Genomic DNA, 16,940 nt, shown 5'->3' with positions numbered 1-16,940 from the left:
TGGGTTGAGGAGTTTGGAAACCTCCACAGCTGCCCATGATTCACTCCACTGAGGCCTGCTCCAGGTTTGCTACGGCCTGTGCTCCCAGCCTGGCACAATACACCTTTCTGATCAATCATCCAGGTTGTCTTGGGCTGGAAATTTGTTTCACTCTGTCTTTTTGTGGGTTCTGCTGCTTCAGAATTTGTTTAGAGTCATTTTTTATGAGTATTTGGAGGGGTTTAGAGGACAGCTTAAGCAAGTCACTGCTTTCACTCCACCATCTTGGCTCCACCCGAAGTTCATTTTCTGATTGTTTTTGGACAGGTCCCAGGGAGTTCAGGGAAAAGGAGGCTCTGGAAAGGCTTGGGATGAAAGTCACGTTAAGCTGACGTGTCAGCTTCTCCTCTAGGGCGATGTCTTGGATCTACTACTTGGAGTCGTAGAATTATTGAGAATTAGGGCAGCTTGGGGAAGCAGTGCCCACAGCACCAGCCCTGAAGTCAGAAGCACCGAGTTCAAAATGGCTGCGTGACCTTGAGTCAGTCATTCAACCCTGTTTGCCTCACCTTCCTCATCTGTAAAATGAGCTGGAGAAGGAAGCGGCAAACTGTTCCAGTATCTTTGCCAAGAAAATACCAAATGGGGTCAAGAAGAGTTGGACAGGACTGAATAACAACATAATTTTTTGACAATGTAAATGGAAAGGGAAAAAAAAACAAAACAAACCATAAAATTGAATGCTGTATATATATCATAATGACAAAATCTTGCCCTGAAGAATAGTTGAGAAAAGGTACCATTTTGTAGACATGGAGGACTATGGCTGTGGAATATTGCATATGCCCCTAGAAACCATTGGTGTGTTTTTTGTTTTGAATTTTCTTTTCTTTTTTTTAAACCTATGTTGTAAGGTGTAAGGTTTGGCATCAGCCTAGATATTTGCTTCACCCCACTTAAAATGAGTTGCCAAACGATGCCTTTTAAAGGTCCCAAGGAATAATTCATCTTTGAAATTTTTGTTTGCATGAAACTCTGTGGAGTTTGGTAGTATACCATAAACTCATCAAAATAGAAAGATATCCAGATTATAATTTAGAAATGAAAGAAATTTGCTTATTCCTTTTTTACATATTTGGTTTCCAATCAATTTTTTGTATCTTAGTTTTCAGTTAATTTGTATAACTGTCTTTCATTTTAGCAATCTCCAATATGGCCAGCGATGAAAACAGAGAAAAAAGAGAGATTTGTGCTCTTTTGAGGTTTCTTTTAAGCTTATTTTTTTATAGCCTGTTTCTTTTGGTTGATCATGCCAAAAGAAAAGGAATAAATAAAACACCTGTTAGATACGGGTTAGCACAAAGGACAAATAGCACAGCACAGACAAAACCGACATTTATGTACTATTCTCTTAAGGATTTTCCTAACTGCATAGGGTCCTTTTTTAAAAAGTAATTCCTAAACTTAGTTTTATCATTTACAAAATGGACACACACAGAGCATATAACAAGACACAAGATTCAATCAAGCCTGAACTTCTCCCAAGTTTTTCTCTAAGAGATTTTGAAGTCAAGATCTTCCCTGTTTCCTCTATTAAGTACAGAACTTATGACCATCTTGTGGCTGCGGTCCTGCTGTGAGCCTAAGGTAATTCTTCCATTTCCTAATTATGTTCATGCTTTTAGAATCTCACCAAAAAAATGTAATTTAGTAACAACACCAAGTTGCTTTAGTGTAATTTGCCAGTTGGGTTCACCCATTCAAGGTGCACTTTGTTTTCGGAACAAGTCCCTAACAGACAGAAGAGCTGGTTGAAGTTCCATTACTCTAAGACTCTTTCCCAAAGTAGAAGCACAAGAAGCAAAGCTGAGAATGATGAAGAATTTAGCAAGTTCAGCAGTTCATTTGTTCTAAGCAGGATTGGGAGACTGTTCAATAAAATTCCATAGCTTTCTAAGTGACCAAAAGTTCCAGGCTTTGGCCAAAACAATCCTGCAAACGCTTTGTCTTCTCAAATCAAACTATCCACAGTTCAGCAGCTCTTCCTTTACACCTGCCCAGATAGGGAGTCCGCCGCTGTCCCAACGGGGATCCTGTAGAAGGCACTTCTCCTCTTATGCATGGCCCCATCTGTCCTGGGGGGTGTCCCCGACTGGGAGCGGCACTCCTCAAAACAACATCTCCTTGGAGAAGTGGACTGCATTCCTGAGGACCCGCCTCATTGGCTATTCCATCTGAGAAGTCCCCCACTGTTGATGCTATAGATGGCCCCCCTTCAGTTATGGATCCTGAGAGGCGGTCTTCTACCCACCTGTGTTCTCCCTCAGATATTCCCCCTGGACAGGGAACTCACCCTTTTCCCAGGCCCTCAAAATAAAATGAGGGAGGTTATTTCCAGCCCACCTGAGTTCTGTCTATATGGGTATCTTTCCTACAGCTAACATTGTAATATTCAGGGATTCATTCTGGCAAATTATCCAAAACTTCCTATTCTTAATTTCTGGGATTAATCTCTTGGATCCTAAAACCGGACAATTAGGGCTCAAAGGTTCTCTCTAAGTGAATATTCAGCAAAATTTATACCATCTTTCCTTCACAACTTCTCAAAAACGTAGCTCTGATCGTCAGTTACTGACTTAATCCTAAACAAAACATCAACAGGCGATCACAGTCAGGAGACTTATCTGAAAACTAAGTTTATTACAAGAACAATGTATATGCATGTGGAACCCAAAGGGTTCCCCATCTCTGCAGAAGTTTCCATTGTTATAATAGCTGGACAAAGGGAAGAGGGGATACCAGGAAGGGGCATGACGTCGGAGGGGGAACAGTGCGGCAAAGGTGGGAAAAAAGACCATTCTCCATGGGAAGGAGCAAGGTGAAGACAAAAACCTCATTCTTTCCCCTAGGGAACTGGCTAGACTATGAAGATAGGAAGATCTGCTATCTGCAAAGTACCCCAGCTACACAAGCATTATCCCAGCCTGGCAAAGACTGGCTGGCATCTGTATTGCCTCCCAAGGACACCCTCAGAGTCTACCTTGGGATGCAAACAAATTGTCAGCTCAGGGGGAGCTTCATCCTTGACACATTCAGGGCCTCCTGCATTTCTGGGCTCAGGGTTTCTGGAAAACATGGCAACTCAAAAAGACAAATTCAGGAGACCCTTTATCAGTCCTTAACAAAATATAAATGAAAATAACTTTTACTCACTGGAAGGGGGACTTTTCCTTTCCTCATCTGTGTAAAACTAAAACAAGCCTCCTTGGGTCAGAAGAGGGTGGGATTGGGGCAGCTAGGTGGCGCACTGGATAGAGCACTGGCCTTGGAATCAGGAGGACCTGAGTTCAAATGTGGCCTCAGACATGTGAGACTTACTAGCTGTGTGACTCTGGGCAAGTCACTTAACCATGATGGCCTCACCCAAAAAAAAAATGCAATTAGGAAATATTTAACAAAATAAATAAAAATAAGAAACTTAAGAGGGTGGGATTGCTCAGCAGGCCTTGACAGTTTACTGCTGAGGTGAGGAACCCTAAGGCTGTTGAGACTAGCTGGAATTATTGCTCCCTCAATAAGAAGCTGTAGTGGGAAATCATTCCCCTAACCAGAAGTTCCCAAACTTATTTGGCCTACAGCCCCTTTTATATATATATAAAAAAAATTACTCAGTGCCCTCTGGGAAATCAACTTTCTTTAATCTTTTAATGTTTTTGTTTTTTGAAATGTGGGTCATTTAAAAAATATATAAACTATATATTTTTTAAAATGATGTATCTTAAATTTAATAAGTTATTGTAAATTTGTATTTTTCTTCCTGCGTTTAAATTTTTACGATGCAATATTGTGACATGTGACCATATATTATATTGTAAACAAGTCTTTACATGCACATATTCTTGGGGGTGCACGCTGGACTTCACAATGCAACTCACTTACCTGCCAAAACTTGCTTTTTAATAACTGTCAGCAGATGACCACTGATAATTTATAATTTGCATTTTGTGTTTATTTGGAAAATAATGTGATCACTACAATTTTAACTCTTTATACAACAGATGAAACATGTACAAATGGTTTTTCAAAATTTTCTTCTCTTCTCTTCTTTCCTTATGCTTCTACTGCCCCCTTCTTTTTATTCAACACCCCCCAATTGCTTTGAGGCTACTACCGCCCCCTGGATCATTCAAGTGACCCCCAGCGCAGTATCACCCACTCTGGGAACCTATGCCTAAGCCCTGTCCACTCAGGGACAGATCAGAGGTTCCTCTAGATCAGAGATTCTTAAAACTGTGGGTTTTCACCCCATTTTGCTGAAACAACCCCACGATGCCATTCACTCCCTTCCCTGAAATCCCACTCCCAGCCAAATCACAGGACAAACTGACACCATCCAGCGGACAAGTGAAGAGTATACTTTATTAGGTAACTACAAGGTAAAAGTTCTTCATGCTACAAACAAGAAGGACCACTAGGTTTCAGGCTGAATCAGCATGACAGTCTAGGCTGCTAAGAACCCTGTCAGGAGTGAAAAACCCAGACAGACAGTTCCTAGGTATTAAATAATCAACTTACTAGGATATCTGCTCATAAACTGATCAGTGGTTTTTCTCCACAACCAAAGAGAAAACATGGAGAGCTTGAAAGCTGTTAAGTAATCCATGAAAGGGAATTCCCTTGACAAATGAAACTCAACCCTGATTGGTGGACATTAATGGGGAGCTAGGCTAGACTAGTCTTCAGCTCCTCCTGCTGAGAACTTGGCTTGACCATGAGACTCAGCCACCTCTATCCAGACCACTCAGATTGGTTTTCTCTTTCATGAGTTGAGTCACCCTAAATTCTAATGTAGGGGTACAAGGACAGGGGCTGTTCTTCTTCAGGCAAAAACGTGCCCAGCCTGGATTCTATTTACAGTCTAAACATGAGTAAGGTCTCCTCCCTGGGTGGCGTCTTGCCCAACATTAATGCCCACGTACCTTGAGGGCTAGGAGATCTAAATCCTGTCCTTCAGAGACTGACTTTTTACAGGGGCTGGGCCTGAAATGGGAAGCCAAGGAGCAAAAGCCTGGATCCTAAATTAATAATTGGTTATTAATATAATAGTGTCAGAGCAATGGAGCAAAGTCCATCTCTCTAAATGAAGAAGAGTCCAAGCTGGGTGATCAATAAATCTTATAAGGAAAGATCTTCCATGTCCCCTCTGACTCTAAACATTGGGCTATAAGCCAGGGTGTGGTTCTCTATGTTGACCTGAGAATTTAGCCAGTTCTCCGGAGATGTGCTCTGGGAACCTGGCCAGTTCATCAGAACATATCAAGTTAATTAATATTCTAAGATGTTTTCCTCACTCCAGCAACTTGGCCAGTTCTTGGACCAAGTGAAAACACCTGCTACAATCATGGACCCCTCTGGCATGGGGCCTTCTTGGTTAGAAGCCCTATTTAAATCCCCATTGGGAAAGCCATCTTTGGATTCTCACCCATGGAGAGGATGCTCTGCCCGGGACTTTCCCAATCAGGACCCTGAAAGCTGTGCCCCGGGAAGCCCCAGCTTGGACTTCAGGTGGTGATGCTTCCCCGAAATGGGGATGTTTTCTTATGTTATTGCTATCCTTTCTATTCTTAACCTAACTACAGTCATATTGCTAATTGTATGTTGCTGTCAATCTAGCTTTTCTATACCTATATTATAATCTTAATTGAAGCTACTTTCACTTTTTTCTCTCTAGGAGTGTGTCTTACTGTAGGAACAAATCTGAACCACATTTTTCCTTCCTTAATCACACACTGAGTTGAAAGCAGAAAAGTTTTATTAGGAGGAAAATGAGACCCTAGTCCCGAGGCACCCCATTACAAAGTAGAAAAGAGCCCCCCCGCCCACAAGCGAGGGAGATTCATGCTTGAAAAGCACAAAGGGGAGGATTGGGGAGGGATCAGGAAACAAAATGGCCAGTCTTCCCAGGAACAAGTAAGGCACAGAAGCAGGACATTTTGTTGGAACAGCTCACTGCAAGGAGGGTTTAGACTGGCTTGGGTTGCACAGCTCAACAAGGTCAGCTGGGAATAGCAGCAAAGGCATCTGGGAGTGAGCAAGATTGGGCTCCCTGCAGCTCCTACTCTGGTCTGTGTCCAGTGCACCTTCCTGGTAAGGAAACACATAGAAAACATACATATTAATCTTGGAGGTACCCTCAGAATAGTAAAATGATAATTTCTCTCAGACTTCAACTTGAAATTTCTTCCATCCTGCACACTCCCTTCCTTAAAGAGGTGTCTGTGATTGACCGACTCTGAGTTTCCAGGAGGATTCCAGAGGGGGTGTGGGTAAAGGTAACGGCAGAGTTCTTTTGGGCCCTGTGTTCTGCCCCATGGAAACACCAGGGGAAGAGAATTCAGTGGTCCAGAGATCTGCAGGCCATCTTGCCCTCTTCTTCAGAAGCACCCTGGCGGGGATAGAGAGGATAAGAGCAACTCAGTTCAAAGAGTACTGATGAACAGCTTCCTAAGTGCCAAGCACTGGCTGAGGGTGCTGAGCTTCCAAAAGTTCCTGCAAGCCTCTGCCCTCAAGGAACATGGGGAGATCCAACATGGACAGAGATCATTTCAAAGCATGGACCTGGAGGAGTAAGAGTAAAGGATGAGGGAGGGATTTCCCTGACAGATGACAGGAGAGCAGTCTGGAAAGGGGCTGAGATTCCAAGCAGCTGGAGTGCAGAGGGAATGTCTTGGAGGCCTGGAGGCCAGCCTGTGGAAAGGACCCAGAGGGGGAAGATTTTCCAGAGGACTTCCCTGGGAGTTCCCAGTGCCCCTAGAGACTTCTTCCTTCTCCTGCAAACCACAATTTAGGCACCTTGACTTTGTCCTAGAAGCCGACTTGCCTCTTGTTTTGTGTCTAGATCTTGCAGCTGGGTCAGGGTATGGCCCTCGTGAAGGATGGAGTAGTGGCACACTAGGCAGATTTTCTCATTGTCTTCTCTACAGAAAAAGCTCCAGTTTTCCTGGTGCTTGGCACACCATCCCTCTAGAGTGGCCTGGGGCTCCTCAAGGAATGGCTTCAGCTGCTTGGCCAGCCGTACCAGGTTCTGCATCTTCCAGTTGGTATGGAGGTACGCAGGCTGGGATTTCTGAGGAAGGCAATCCCGGCAGAAGGTGTCACCAGAATGCTCTGTTACAGGGTCACTGAAGAAGCCTCCACAGGCGGGGCAGGTCAGAAGGTCCTGCAGGCCCTTGGACAGTGTCCATGCACTCTCTGCTCCTACATGAAAAAGAAGCCACAATAAGAATGAGAATCAGCTCCTCTTCCCTCTATTCAGAGCCCAGGGAGAGGGCACAGTTCATGAGCCCCACTGCCCAGGGCCAGAAAGTTAGGCTCAAGGAGGACTGTGGTGCGTGCACGCGCACGCGCCCACACACACACACACACAACTCCCAGTAGGAGGAAGGGGATTCCAATACAGAGATGAACTGCTGAGATTAAAGAAAGGGGAAGATTAGCTGGGCCATGCCCTTCAGGATGCACCCCATGGAGGTGACTTCCCTAAAGTAACTCATCTAGTAAACTGAGAAGCCAGCCATGGTCTCAGGACTCCTAGGTCCAGATGTCACACAGGAGTGTGGAGAGGCAGGCTGAGGGAGTGGGATGAGCACTGTACATGGAAGCAAAGTCTAGACTTAGAATCCCAGCTCTGACAGCTACTTGCTGTCACCCTCAACACATCCCTTCCCTCCTCTGGACTCCCTCATCACAATTCTCTATAAAAAATGTGCTTTGTTCTCACTAATGCCACCTCAAGGCCTCCCTACACCTCAGATCTTATGCTCAGAGACCATGAGCTCCTGATGGTCAGTTCTGCATAGAACTGGAGCCCCAGTGGAGTCCTCGTGTTGAGGACCAGCCCTGGGATGGAAGTGCCCAGGTTCCAGGGACAAAGGAGACATCTCACAAACATTTAGTGGGTATGTTTAGGCAGAAAACTTGCCTGTGTCTAAAGGGTGGCAGTGGCCCCTCCAGCTCTTGACCTCTGTCGCACTCAAGACAGTCTCTCTTTCCAGGTCCACCGAGTGCATTCCACAAGCAAGGATGAAACACTTAACTCCAGAGTTCAGCTAAGATGGGACCAGGAGGCCCAGGTCTCCTCGCTTAGATGTGAGTCTAAGGCTGGGACCCAGAGAAGGTCCAAAAGCACAGGAAATTCTCCCTGCAGGTACTTACCTTCACTGACAGGCTCCCTCCTCTTCTTCATTTCCTTCCAAGGCTGGGTTTCTCAGCTTCTCTGCTGTGCTGCCTTTGCCAGGTTCTAGCTCCAGGAAGTTCTGCCTCTCAGGCTCTGGCTCCTCTGAAATTTATATCTGCCTCTGACCACTTCCCTGATCACAGAGATTCAGACCTGTGAGAAGTATGAACTCTGGAAAATCACACCTTCCCAGACCCTCAGAGTTGGATTCCCTATGGACCTTAGCTGGAACCCAAACCCCAGAATCAATACCACTCCAACCTCCCTCAGGAGCTATCCAGCCTTTCCTTCCAAGTTTTCCTGTGAACTAGTCTCACTATCTCCTGAGGCAATCTTTTCTGCTTTGGAAACATCTCTTTTTAGAAAGTCTTCTCCACCTGGAGTTTAAGTATCTTTTTGTCACCTCCAATCTTGCTCCTATTTCTTTCTTTCTTTTTTTTTTTGGTTAGGTAATGGAGTTAAGTGACTTGCCCAGGGTCACACAGCTAGTAAGTGTTATGTGTCTGAGTCCAGATTTGAACTCAGGTCCTCCTGAATCCAGGGCCGGTGCTCTATCCACTGCACCACATAGCTGCCCCTGCAATCTTCCAATCTAAGAGAACAGTCGTATTCCTCTTTATCATGACGGCCTGCTGACACTGGGGCTGTATCCCATGGGCTATTTGGCTCTACCTTCTGCCTTTGCCAGACAAGAGGCCTTAGTGAGGAGTAGAGAATGGCTCCGGTAGTCCTAACAGCAGAGAACCACCACTAATCTGGCATTTAAGGATATGGCTATGGACTTCACCTTGGAGAACTCTTCTCAAAAGGAAAAGTACAGGGATGTGATGTAAAGAAATATGGGAACCTGGTCTCTTTGGGATTTGCCTTTCCATGCTGGAGGAAGAAAGTGGAAGGAGGAAGTACCCTGGATGCTAGAGGGACATATTCTAGGAAGCAGCTGTGAAGGGAAACACTGACCCTTCACAGCCTTCATCTGGGGAAGGAATTCCTGCAGAGAAGAGGCTAGTCATTCCTACCAGCTGCCAATCAACTGTCATACACATGCCAAGCTAGCTGAGCTGAAGCAGCAAGGCTCTCACTTGTCTCATTTATCTAAATCCTTCCTAAAATGGGACACCCTTACCTCTACACTTGATTAAGGGATTTGGAAGAAGAACAAGCAGGAGACTAGGGCAGTTACCTTCAGGGGAAATAGAGGACTTCCAAACCTTCCTAATGAAAAGACCAGAGCTCAATAGAAAATCTGACCTTCAAATACAAGACTCAAGAGAAGCATGAAAAGGCAAAAAGGAAAGGAAAAAAAACCCTATTATTAATATGGGCAAACTGTTTCCATCCCTACAAGGGAAGATGACACTTATAACTCTTAAGAAATGACATCACCTGAAACGGCACAAAAACCAAATAGAGTAGAAAGAAAGAAGGGAGGGAGATGAGCATTGTTTGAACCTTACTCTCATCACATTTGGTTTAAAGATGGAATAACATAATCAGGTAAAGAAATCTAACTTACCCTATAGAAAGTAGAAAGGGTAAAGAGAAGAGAAAAGGGAGGGGGCTAATAGAAGGGAGGAGAGACTGAGGGAGGCAGTGGTGGAAAGCAAAACTCTACCAAGATGGGAAAGGAAAAAGGAGAGAAAAAAGCATGGGGTGTGGAATAGGATGGAGGAGGAAGACACAGACAGTAATCCTAACTGTGAATGTGAATGGGATGAACTCTCCCATAAAATGGAAATGGATAGCAGGGTGGCTTAAGAACCACAAACCTGCAATATGTTGTCTACACGGAACACATTTGATGCAGAGGGGTACGCACAGTGAAGTAAAAGGCTAGAGCAGAATATATTATGCTTCAGCTGAAGTAAAAAAAAAAAAAAGGAGTAGAAATCCTGATCTCAGACAAAGCAAAAGCAAAAATAGATCTAATTAAAAGACCACAAGGAAGGAAACTACATCCTGAAGTAAATGAAGCAAGATTTTTAAATAGAATATTAGCAAAAAGATGACTGCGACTCATCACAAGAATAATACACTATGACCAGGTAAGATTTATACCAGGAATGCAGGGCTGGTTCAATATTAGGAAACCGATCAGCATAACTGATCACAGCAACAACAAAACTAACAGAATCCATAGGATCATCTCAAGAGATGCAGAAAAAGCATCTGACATCTTCTCTGCAAAATAATCTTGAGAAGGAAATGGCAAACCTCTCCAGTATCTTTGTCAAGAAAACCCCAAATAGGCCAGAAAGAGTCGGACACTGCTGAGCAATGACATGCTTTTTTATGCTTCCTATTTAACGTTATGCTTTAGTAATTGTTGAACATTTTGGGTTCCTTCATGGGTAGATCTAGTTAAAATGGTCTGGTACCATTGGGATGTTATTAACGTTTTTCTTATCTCCTTTTAGACACACACACACACACACACACAGAGCTTCAAAGGCCTGAAGCACTTTATATTCTACAAGTTACTGGAATGACTTGGTAGAATATTCCTCTAAACAAACTCCTGGCCTTGATGGATTCACAAGTGGATTTTATTAAACTTTGAAAGGATAGTTAGTATTCATAATTCACATAATCCCCCAAACTGAGAAATAAAGGATCCCAGCAGAATCCTTTTATGAGACAAATACAGTCTTAACACCTAAACAGGGCAAAGAAAAAAACTGAGAAAGAAAACTACAGGCCAATATTTTTAATAAACATTGGCTCAAAAGCTGTCAATGAAATCCTATGAAACACACTACAATGTGTATCCAAGAACACATCCGTTATGATCAAATGGGATTTATACCCCCTATATACAGATGGTTCACTAAATCCAAAACATACAAAACCACATAATCATCTCAATAGATGCAGAAGAATCCTTTGACAAAGTACAACACTTTTATGTTAAAAATCCTACAAAGTATAGGCAGAGAGGGACCTCTTTTTTTTTAGGCAGCTAGGGTTAAATGACTTGCTCAGGGTCACACAGCTAGTAAGTGTCAAATGTTTGGTCTGGGACCTCTTTTAAATATCATAAAAAGCATCTACCTAAAACCAAAAGTTCTATGCACGAAGGATACAGTAGAACTTTCCCCAATAAACATAGGAATGTAGCAAGAATGTCTGTTCTCATCTGATGTAATTTTGGAAGTGGCATTTGTTGTCTGCTCATTTTAGTTGCGGCTGACTCTTCGTGGCCCCAGCGAGGGTTTTGTTGTTTTCCTTGTGTGCAAAGATGCTGGAGTGGTATGTCATTTACTTTTCCAGCTCATTTTACAGATGAAGAAACTGAGGCAAACAAGGTTGAGTTCCCTACAGTCAGGTGCTAGTGTCTGAGGCTGGATCTGAATCAAAAATTGGCAAAAATGATCAAAACCAGTCAACAGGCAGAGTCGGAGGCAGGCACACTGGTGCATTGTTGGTGGAGCTGTGAAAGTACAACCATCCTGAAAAGCAATTTGGGAGTGCACAAAGAAAGCGCTGAACCCTCCGCCTCTGACCCACACTCGTTCACCGTTGGGCCCACGGCCCGAGGAAGCCGCACGGAGTCTCTATGCCTCCAAATGTTCACGGCGGCCCCCTCCGTGACCGCTGAGAGCGGGCACCCAGGCCGGGGCTGCCAGCTGGGGCCCGACGCTCCCCCTTGGCGCCCCTCCCCTGAGCGGCCGAGTGGGTGACGACCCACGCGCGGCCGGGAGGAGTCATTGCGCACCTACCCGGTGCTAGGCGCGCTGAGCAGCAGGGACACAGAGAGGAGCCCTGGCCTCAGGCGGCTCACCCTCTAACCTACCCCTCTCCCAAGGCCCGGGGCGGTCTGGCCCCGGATCTGAGCCGCACACAGACGCGTCCGGCCTCCCAGCAGGGCTGGCACCGCCCCTCCCCCCAGCTGCCCCGCAGCCCCGGGAGGGAGCTCCGCGCATGCTCAGCCACGCAGCCACCCTCAGACGGCTCCATTCCTCTTAGGGCCAATGGCCGCCTTGTAAGCCGCTGCTCAAGCGCAGGCCCCGGAGCCCCGCTCCGAGCTCTTCTTCCCGGCGCCCTAACCCGCTTCTCTCCAACGCCCCAGGACCCGCTCCCCTCCGACGTCAGGCCCCATGCTCACCCGCACGCGCGCCCCGAGACGGACCTCTAAACGGCGCCGGCCAGCCAGCCGCACAGGCGCGTGCTAGAACCGGGTAGGCCGTGATCGCTCGGCCAATCAGCGTCGGCAGCGGCTCACCAATCAGGACTCAGCAGCCTGTCCACCCCACCAATCGGAGCGCCAGCCTGCTTGCAGGTCTTTGTCTCAGCTGTCGGAGGCTCTGGGCTCCTCTTCTCTCTGCCCGGGGGCACGTGTCCTCCTGACGTCTGGCCCTGCCAGTGTCGTCAGGCCCCGCGGTAGTGCCCTGGCTCTGCCCCAGCACGCCTCCGCCCCTCCTGGGCCAGGGAAAGGGGATTCTTGCCTGCCTCGGTATCCCCAGGAGCCCCGGCTGGGAAGGTCCCCAATGACTGGGTGTCACAAGCGAAGACCTCAGGGGCCGAGGCCGAATGCTTAGCGAGCGTGAACAGCTAGACCTGGAAATGCCCGAGGAGGGAAGAGGGAGGGGACAGGTGACTGCCCCTGCAGGGAGCAGAAGGAGCCCCCCCACACCTGGAGGGCCCCCCAAAGATAGCAGGACCCTCTCCTGCTGGAAGATGACGTCATCTCGAGAACGCTCACCTCCTCTGATCGTTTGCCATCCTGCCCAGGGATTCACCGCCTCCCCCTTCTCATTTTCAGTTTCTTTTAAAACTATTATGCTATTTAATATTTCCCCCAATTACACATAAAAACAATGCTTAGCATTCCTTTAAAAAATTTTTGAGCTCCAAATTCCCTCCCTGACTCTCCCCCTCGTTGAGAAGAAAAGCAAGATTACATAGGTAGTCCCTCAATTCTTAAATTATCTCTCTTTGATCTGTTTTCTAGCTCAGTTCTTTTTCTGATATTTCACATTTTCTTGTATTTTTTTTTCATTCTTTTGACTTTGTTTATTGTTCCTTCATGTCATGGAATCATTAGCTTCCAATTACCCAATTCCAATCTTCTTCACTGAGCTTTTGTGTCTCCTTTCCATTTGGCCAATTCTGCTTTTTAAGGCATTCTCCTCCAGTGGCTAGAGGTAGATCAGGACAACTCATGGCACCACGCCAAACTAGAAGGAGCTCACAAGTCAAGAGTCCTGGAGATCTGTTCTAACCATACTCTGACCCTGTCTGATACAGTTTGGTGGCCCCAGGATCAAACATGAAATCCTTGGTTCAGGTTTTAAAGCCCTTCTAGCTCGGCTCCTTCTTCCTTTCCAGTCTTCTTTTAACTTCTTTTCACTTAGGGCTCCAGGAAGCTGTGGTACGTACAGCAGCCACAGCCTGGTGAAGCCAGGCTAACACACACTGACAGTATCCAACAGGTCTCAAATCCCTCAGTGAGGTGGGGGATGTCTACCCAAGCATGTGCAGACTTCCCCTGGCAGAATGGGTGGATGCCAATAATTGGTTCCAATGCCCATGAAGGAGGCTGAAGCACGGTTTCATCAGCGTCTCTCAGTAGATGGATCCCAGATCTATCTATTTAGCTCTTGTCTCTCCGAGCTTTGGTCCTACAGCAACAACGGGCTTGTGGGCATTTCCAGTTAGATGGGCTGTAGGCATTTCAAACTCAGCATGTCTGAGACATCATCCATATTTCCCCCAAACTGACTTTTATACAAAATTTCCCTACATTTGTTAAGGGCAGCCACATACTTCCATTGACTCCCTTTCACCTCTCATGTCCAGTAAGTTCTCAAATCTTCCTATTATTTTCTCCATCCCCTTCTCGGCACTCACAGGCCACAAGCCTAGCTGAAACTCTGGTTAGCATTATGCTGGATTATCACAAAAAGATCTTACTTGTTCTCCTTCACTCCTCTCTCTATACTCCACTCTCTCATCCACATGGCTGCAAACACAAAATATTAATTGTCATTACATTTTTATTTTTACATCTAATACCAAATATGAAGTATTTTTCTTAAAGTGAAATTTTAACCAACCTCACTCCCCTCAACAAATTCCAATGGCTTCCCATCACTTCTAGGAGCAAATGTAACCTGTCTTCTTCTGTCATTTTAACCCTTCACTCCCTAATCTAGGGGTGAGGGACCTAGGGCCTTGAGGCCACACGATCCTCAGGTGCTGCCTTGGGACTGAATCCACCTTGGATTCCTCACCTGCCTTTCTACCTGCAGTGCCTGTAGATCCTCACAGACCATGATGGACCAGCCTCATGAGCCTCCTTAATTTCCTCATTGATTATGCTCTACCTGTTTTCTCTATACCCTTGTGTTGGATGTCCTGCCATCTCTGGAAGGCCCTCCCTCTCTGACAATCCCTAATTTCCTTTGGTAAAGACATGATGACAGCTGATTCCTAATTGAGCAGTAAGCTTTTCCTTAAGGAGGCAGGCAGTGGCCTCAGGAGTAAAAACAACAACAACATTATTTTAAGATTAAAAGTCTGGTGGTTGTTATCCTTTGTTCTCAGAGGCCCAAAAGGACATCACCATGTTAGGGTCACGTTACGGGGCGTCCGGCTGTGACTGATCAGACCAGGACCAGTTTGGAACCCACTACCACAGGTCAGGCACAAAAGTCCATGTGAACATTGGGGACGGATGTGCTACATCTGTGCGTCCCGCATTTCTGTTGAGCTACTACAATTCTGCTTTGCTCATGGAGCACGGCACCTTCTCTGAGGAGGGCAAGCCATGCAGGGCAATCCTGTGCCAGCGTCTCCCATGTCGCACAATCGATTCCAAAGCTCTTAAGAGACACCTTGAGGGTGTCGTTGTATCGCCTCTTCTGACCACTATGTGAGCACTTGCCCTGTGTGAGTTCTCCACAAAATGGTCTCTTTGATACACATAAGTTTGGCATTGAAACAGTGTGGCCAGCCCGTCGGAGTTGAGCTCTCTGCAGTAGACTTTGAATGCTTGGCAGTTTAGTTTCAGAAAGGACCTCAGGGTCTGGTATCTTATCCTGCCAGGTGATCTTCAGAATCTTCCCAGCACAATGCAAATGGAAGCGATTCAGTTTCCTGGCATGGCGTGGGATAGTGTCTGGGTTTCACAGACATACAACAATGAGGTCAGCACAACAGCTCTGTGGACCTTCAGTTTGGTAGTCAGTCTAATACCTCTTCTGTCCCACACTTTCCTTCAGAGCCTCCCAAACACTGAGCTGGCTCTGGCAATGCATGCGTCAACCTCATTCTCAATGTGTACACCTCTGGGAAGGATACTGCCAAGGTAAGCGGGAACTTATCCACACAGGCGTAGTCATTACTTTGCCAGACGTGACAGCAGGTACCTATGGATGGCCCCATCCTGCTTTTCCAGTTTTTTTTATACCTTGCTCCCCCCACCCCCAGGTGCTCTGTGATCCAGTGACAGTAGCGTTTTTGCTGCTTCTCCCTAAGTCATTCTGTCCTGGTGCATGTCCTCACCACCTCAGGCCTGGGCTACTGTAATAGCCTGCTAATCCAGGCCATCTGCTATAGGCCCCTTTACTAACACTAATTCCCATTCTTCTAAACTGCCTACCCTCTGGCTTCCAGTCTCATCCAAATTGCCAGTGATCTCTTAATGACCAAATCCAGGGGCCTTTTCTCAGTCCTCACCCTCTCCTTCACCCTATGCCCCATCACCATATATCTGAACCATTGCAATGGTCTGCTGGCGTATCTGCCTGCCTCAGCTCTCTCCCCAGTTCGATCCATTCTCCATTCAGCCACCAAAGCCATTTCATAAAGTTCAGGTCCCATCATATCACCTCCCTACTAAAACCAGCCAAGAAACCAACCCAGATGTTCTCTATCAACCTCAGGATCCAGTACAGAATGCTCTGCCATCACATCCCTTCATAACCTCCCCCCCCCACCTGGACAGTCTCCTTACACAGTATTGCCTGCCATACATGGTTCATGCTCTCTCTTGAGCGAGTGACTCCACCTCTGGGCTCAGGGCATCGTCACTGTGTGCTCGCCTTGCCTTGGATACTCTTCTGCCTGAACCCTCTTCTGGCTTCTCTTGCTTGGTTCAACTCTAACCTAAAACCCTTTTCTACAAAAGGCCTTTCCTGATGCCCCCTTCCTTCTGATGGCTTCTTTCTGGTAATTCTCTCCATTGCATCCTGTAGATATCTTGGTTGTAAATACTTCCTCACAGGTGGGCTCTCTCAGTGAAGTAGGAGCTCCCTGACGGCAGGGACTGCCTTTTCTCCTTTGGCAGTATTCTTGCTGTTTAGCAGAGGCTTTAGCATGTAGTAAGTTTTTCATAAATGCTCCTTCACTGGCTGCCTCTGTGGTTGTATTACAGACCTCTGTGTGATGCTGATTCTTTGGGGAGAGAAGTCTAACTTGTGTGTCTCTGCTTTCCTTCTATTGAAGTAAAGGACCCCATTTCGTTTTGTTAATGAAATGGGCTCCTCAAGGAAGTGTCATAGTATTAGCATAATGTGGTGAGCAGAGTTTTTAACCCATTCCTTTGCTTACCATGCGTAAGGGTTCATATAGTGCCCTAGTGGTTTCTTAATATAAATGTTTTCTCTGTGCCCCAGGAAGTTATAACAAAATGGATCTGTAAAAATCTGTCTCCCTCCCTCCAGTGGTATATTTATATATATTTAACAACTGGCTCCCCAGAAAAAAAAATGTACAGAAGACA

The 16,940-nt window shown here is 46.0% G+C and overlaps 1 protein-coding gene across 3 annotated transcripts; it reads right to left on the bottom strand.

Moving 5' to 3' along the window:
• Positions 1-4,380: 4,380 nt before the first annotated feature.
• On the bottom strand, positions 4,381-13,133 carry LOC110220104 (E3 ubiquitin-protein ligase TRIM4-like). Of its 3 annotated transcripts, none has more exons than XM_078146440.1 (3): positions 12,321-13,133; positions 8,194-8,368; positions 4,381-7,236 (listed from the first exon to the last, which is right to left on the bottom strand). In XM_078146440.1, exons 2-3 carry the CDS (start codon positions 8,222-8,224, stop codon positions 6,824-6,826), a joined length of 444 nt encoding a protein of 147 aa, XP_078002566.1. In that variant the 5' UTR covers positions 8,225-8,368; positions 12,321-13,133; the 3' UTR covers positions 4,381-6,823. The 3 variants fall into 3 exon arrangements, with proteins under 3 accessions (XP_078002566.1, XP_078002567.1, XP_078002568.1); XM_078146441.1 differs by having other exon boundaries at positions 8,194-8,348; XM_078146442.1 differs by lacking the exon at positions 12,321-13,133 and having other exon boundaries at positions 4,381-6,123; positions 7,058-7,236; positions 8,194-9,890.
• Between the last annotated feature and the right edge of the window lie 3,807 nt (positions 13,134-16,940).

This window comes from Phascolarctos cinereus, unplaced genomic scaffold (genome assembly GCF_003287225.1).
Source record: "Phascolarctos cinereus isolate Bilbo 61053 unplaced genomic scaffold, phaCin_HiC Scaffold_726;HRSCAF=1367, whole genome shotgun sequence".
Lineage (NCBI taxonomy): Eukaryota > Metazoa > Chordata > Mammalia > Diprotodontia > Phascolarctidae > Phascolarctos > Phascolarctos cinereus.
The sequence above is the reverse complement of the archived record's forward strand: the minus strand, read 5'-3'. Positions and strand labels throughout refer to the sequence as shown.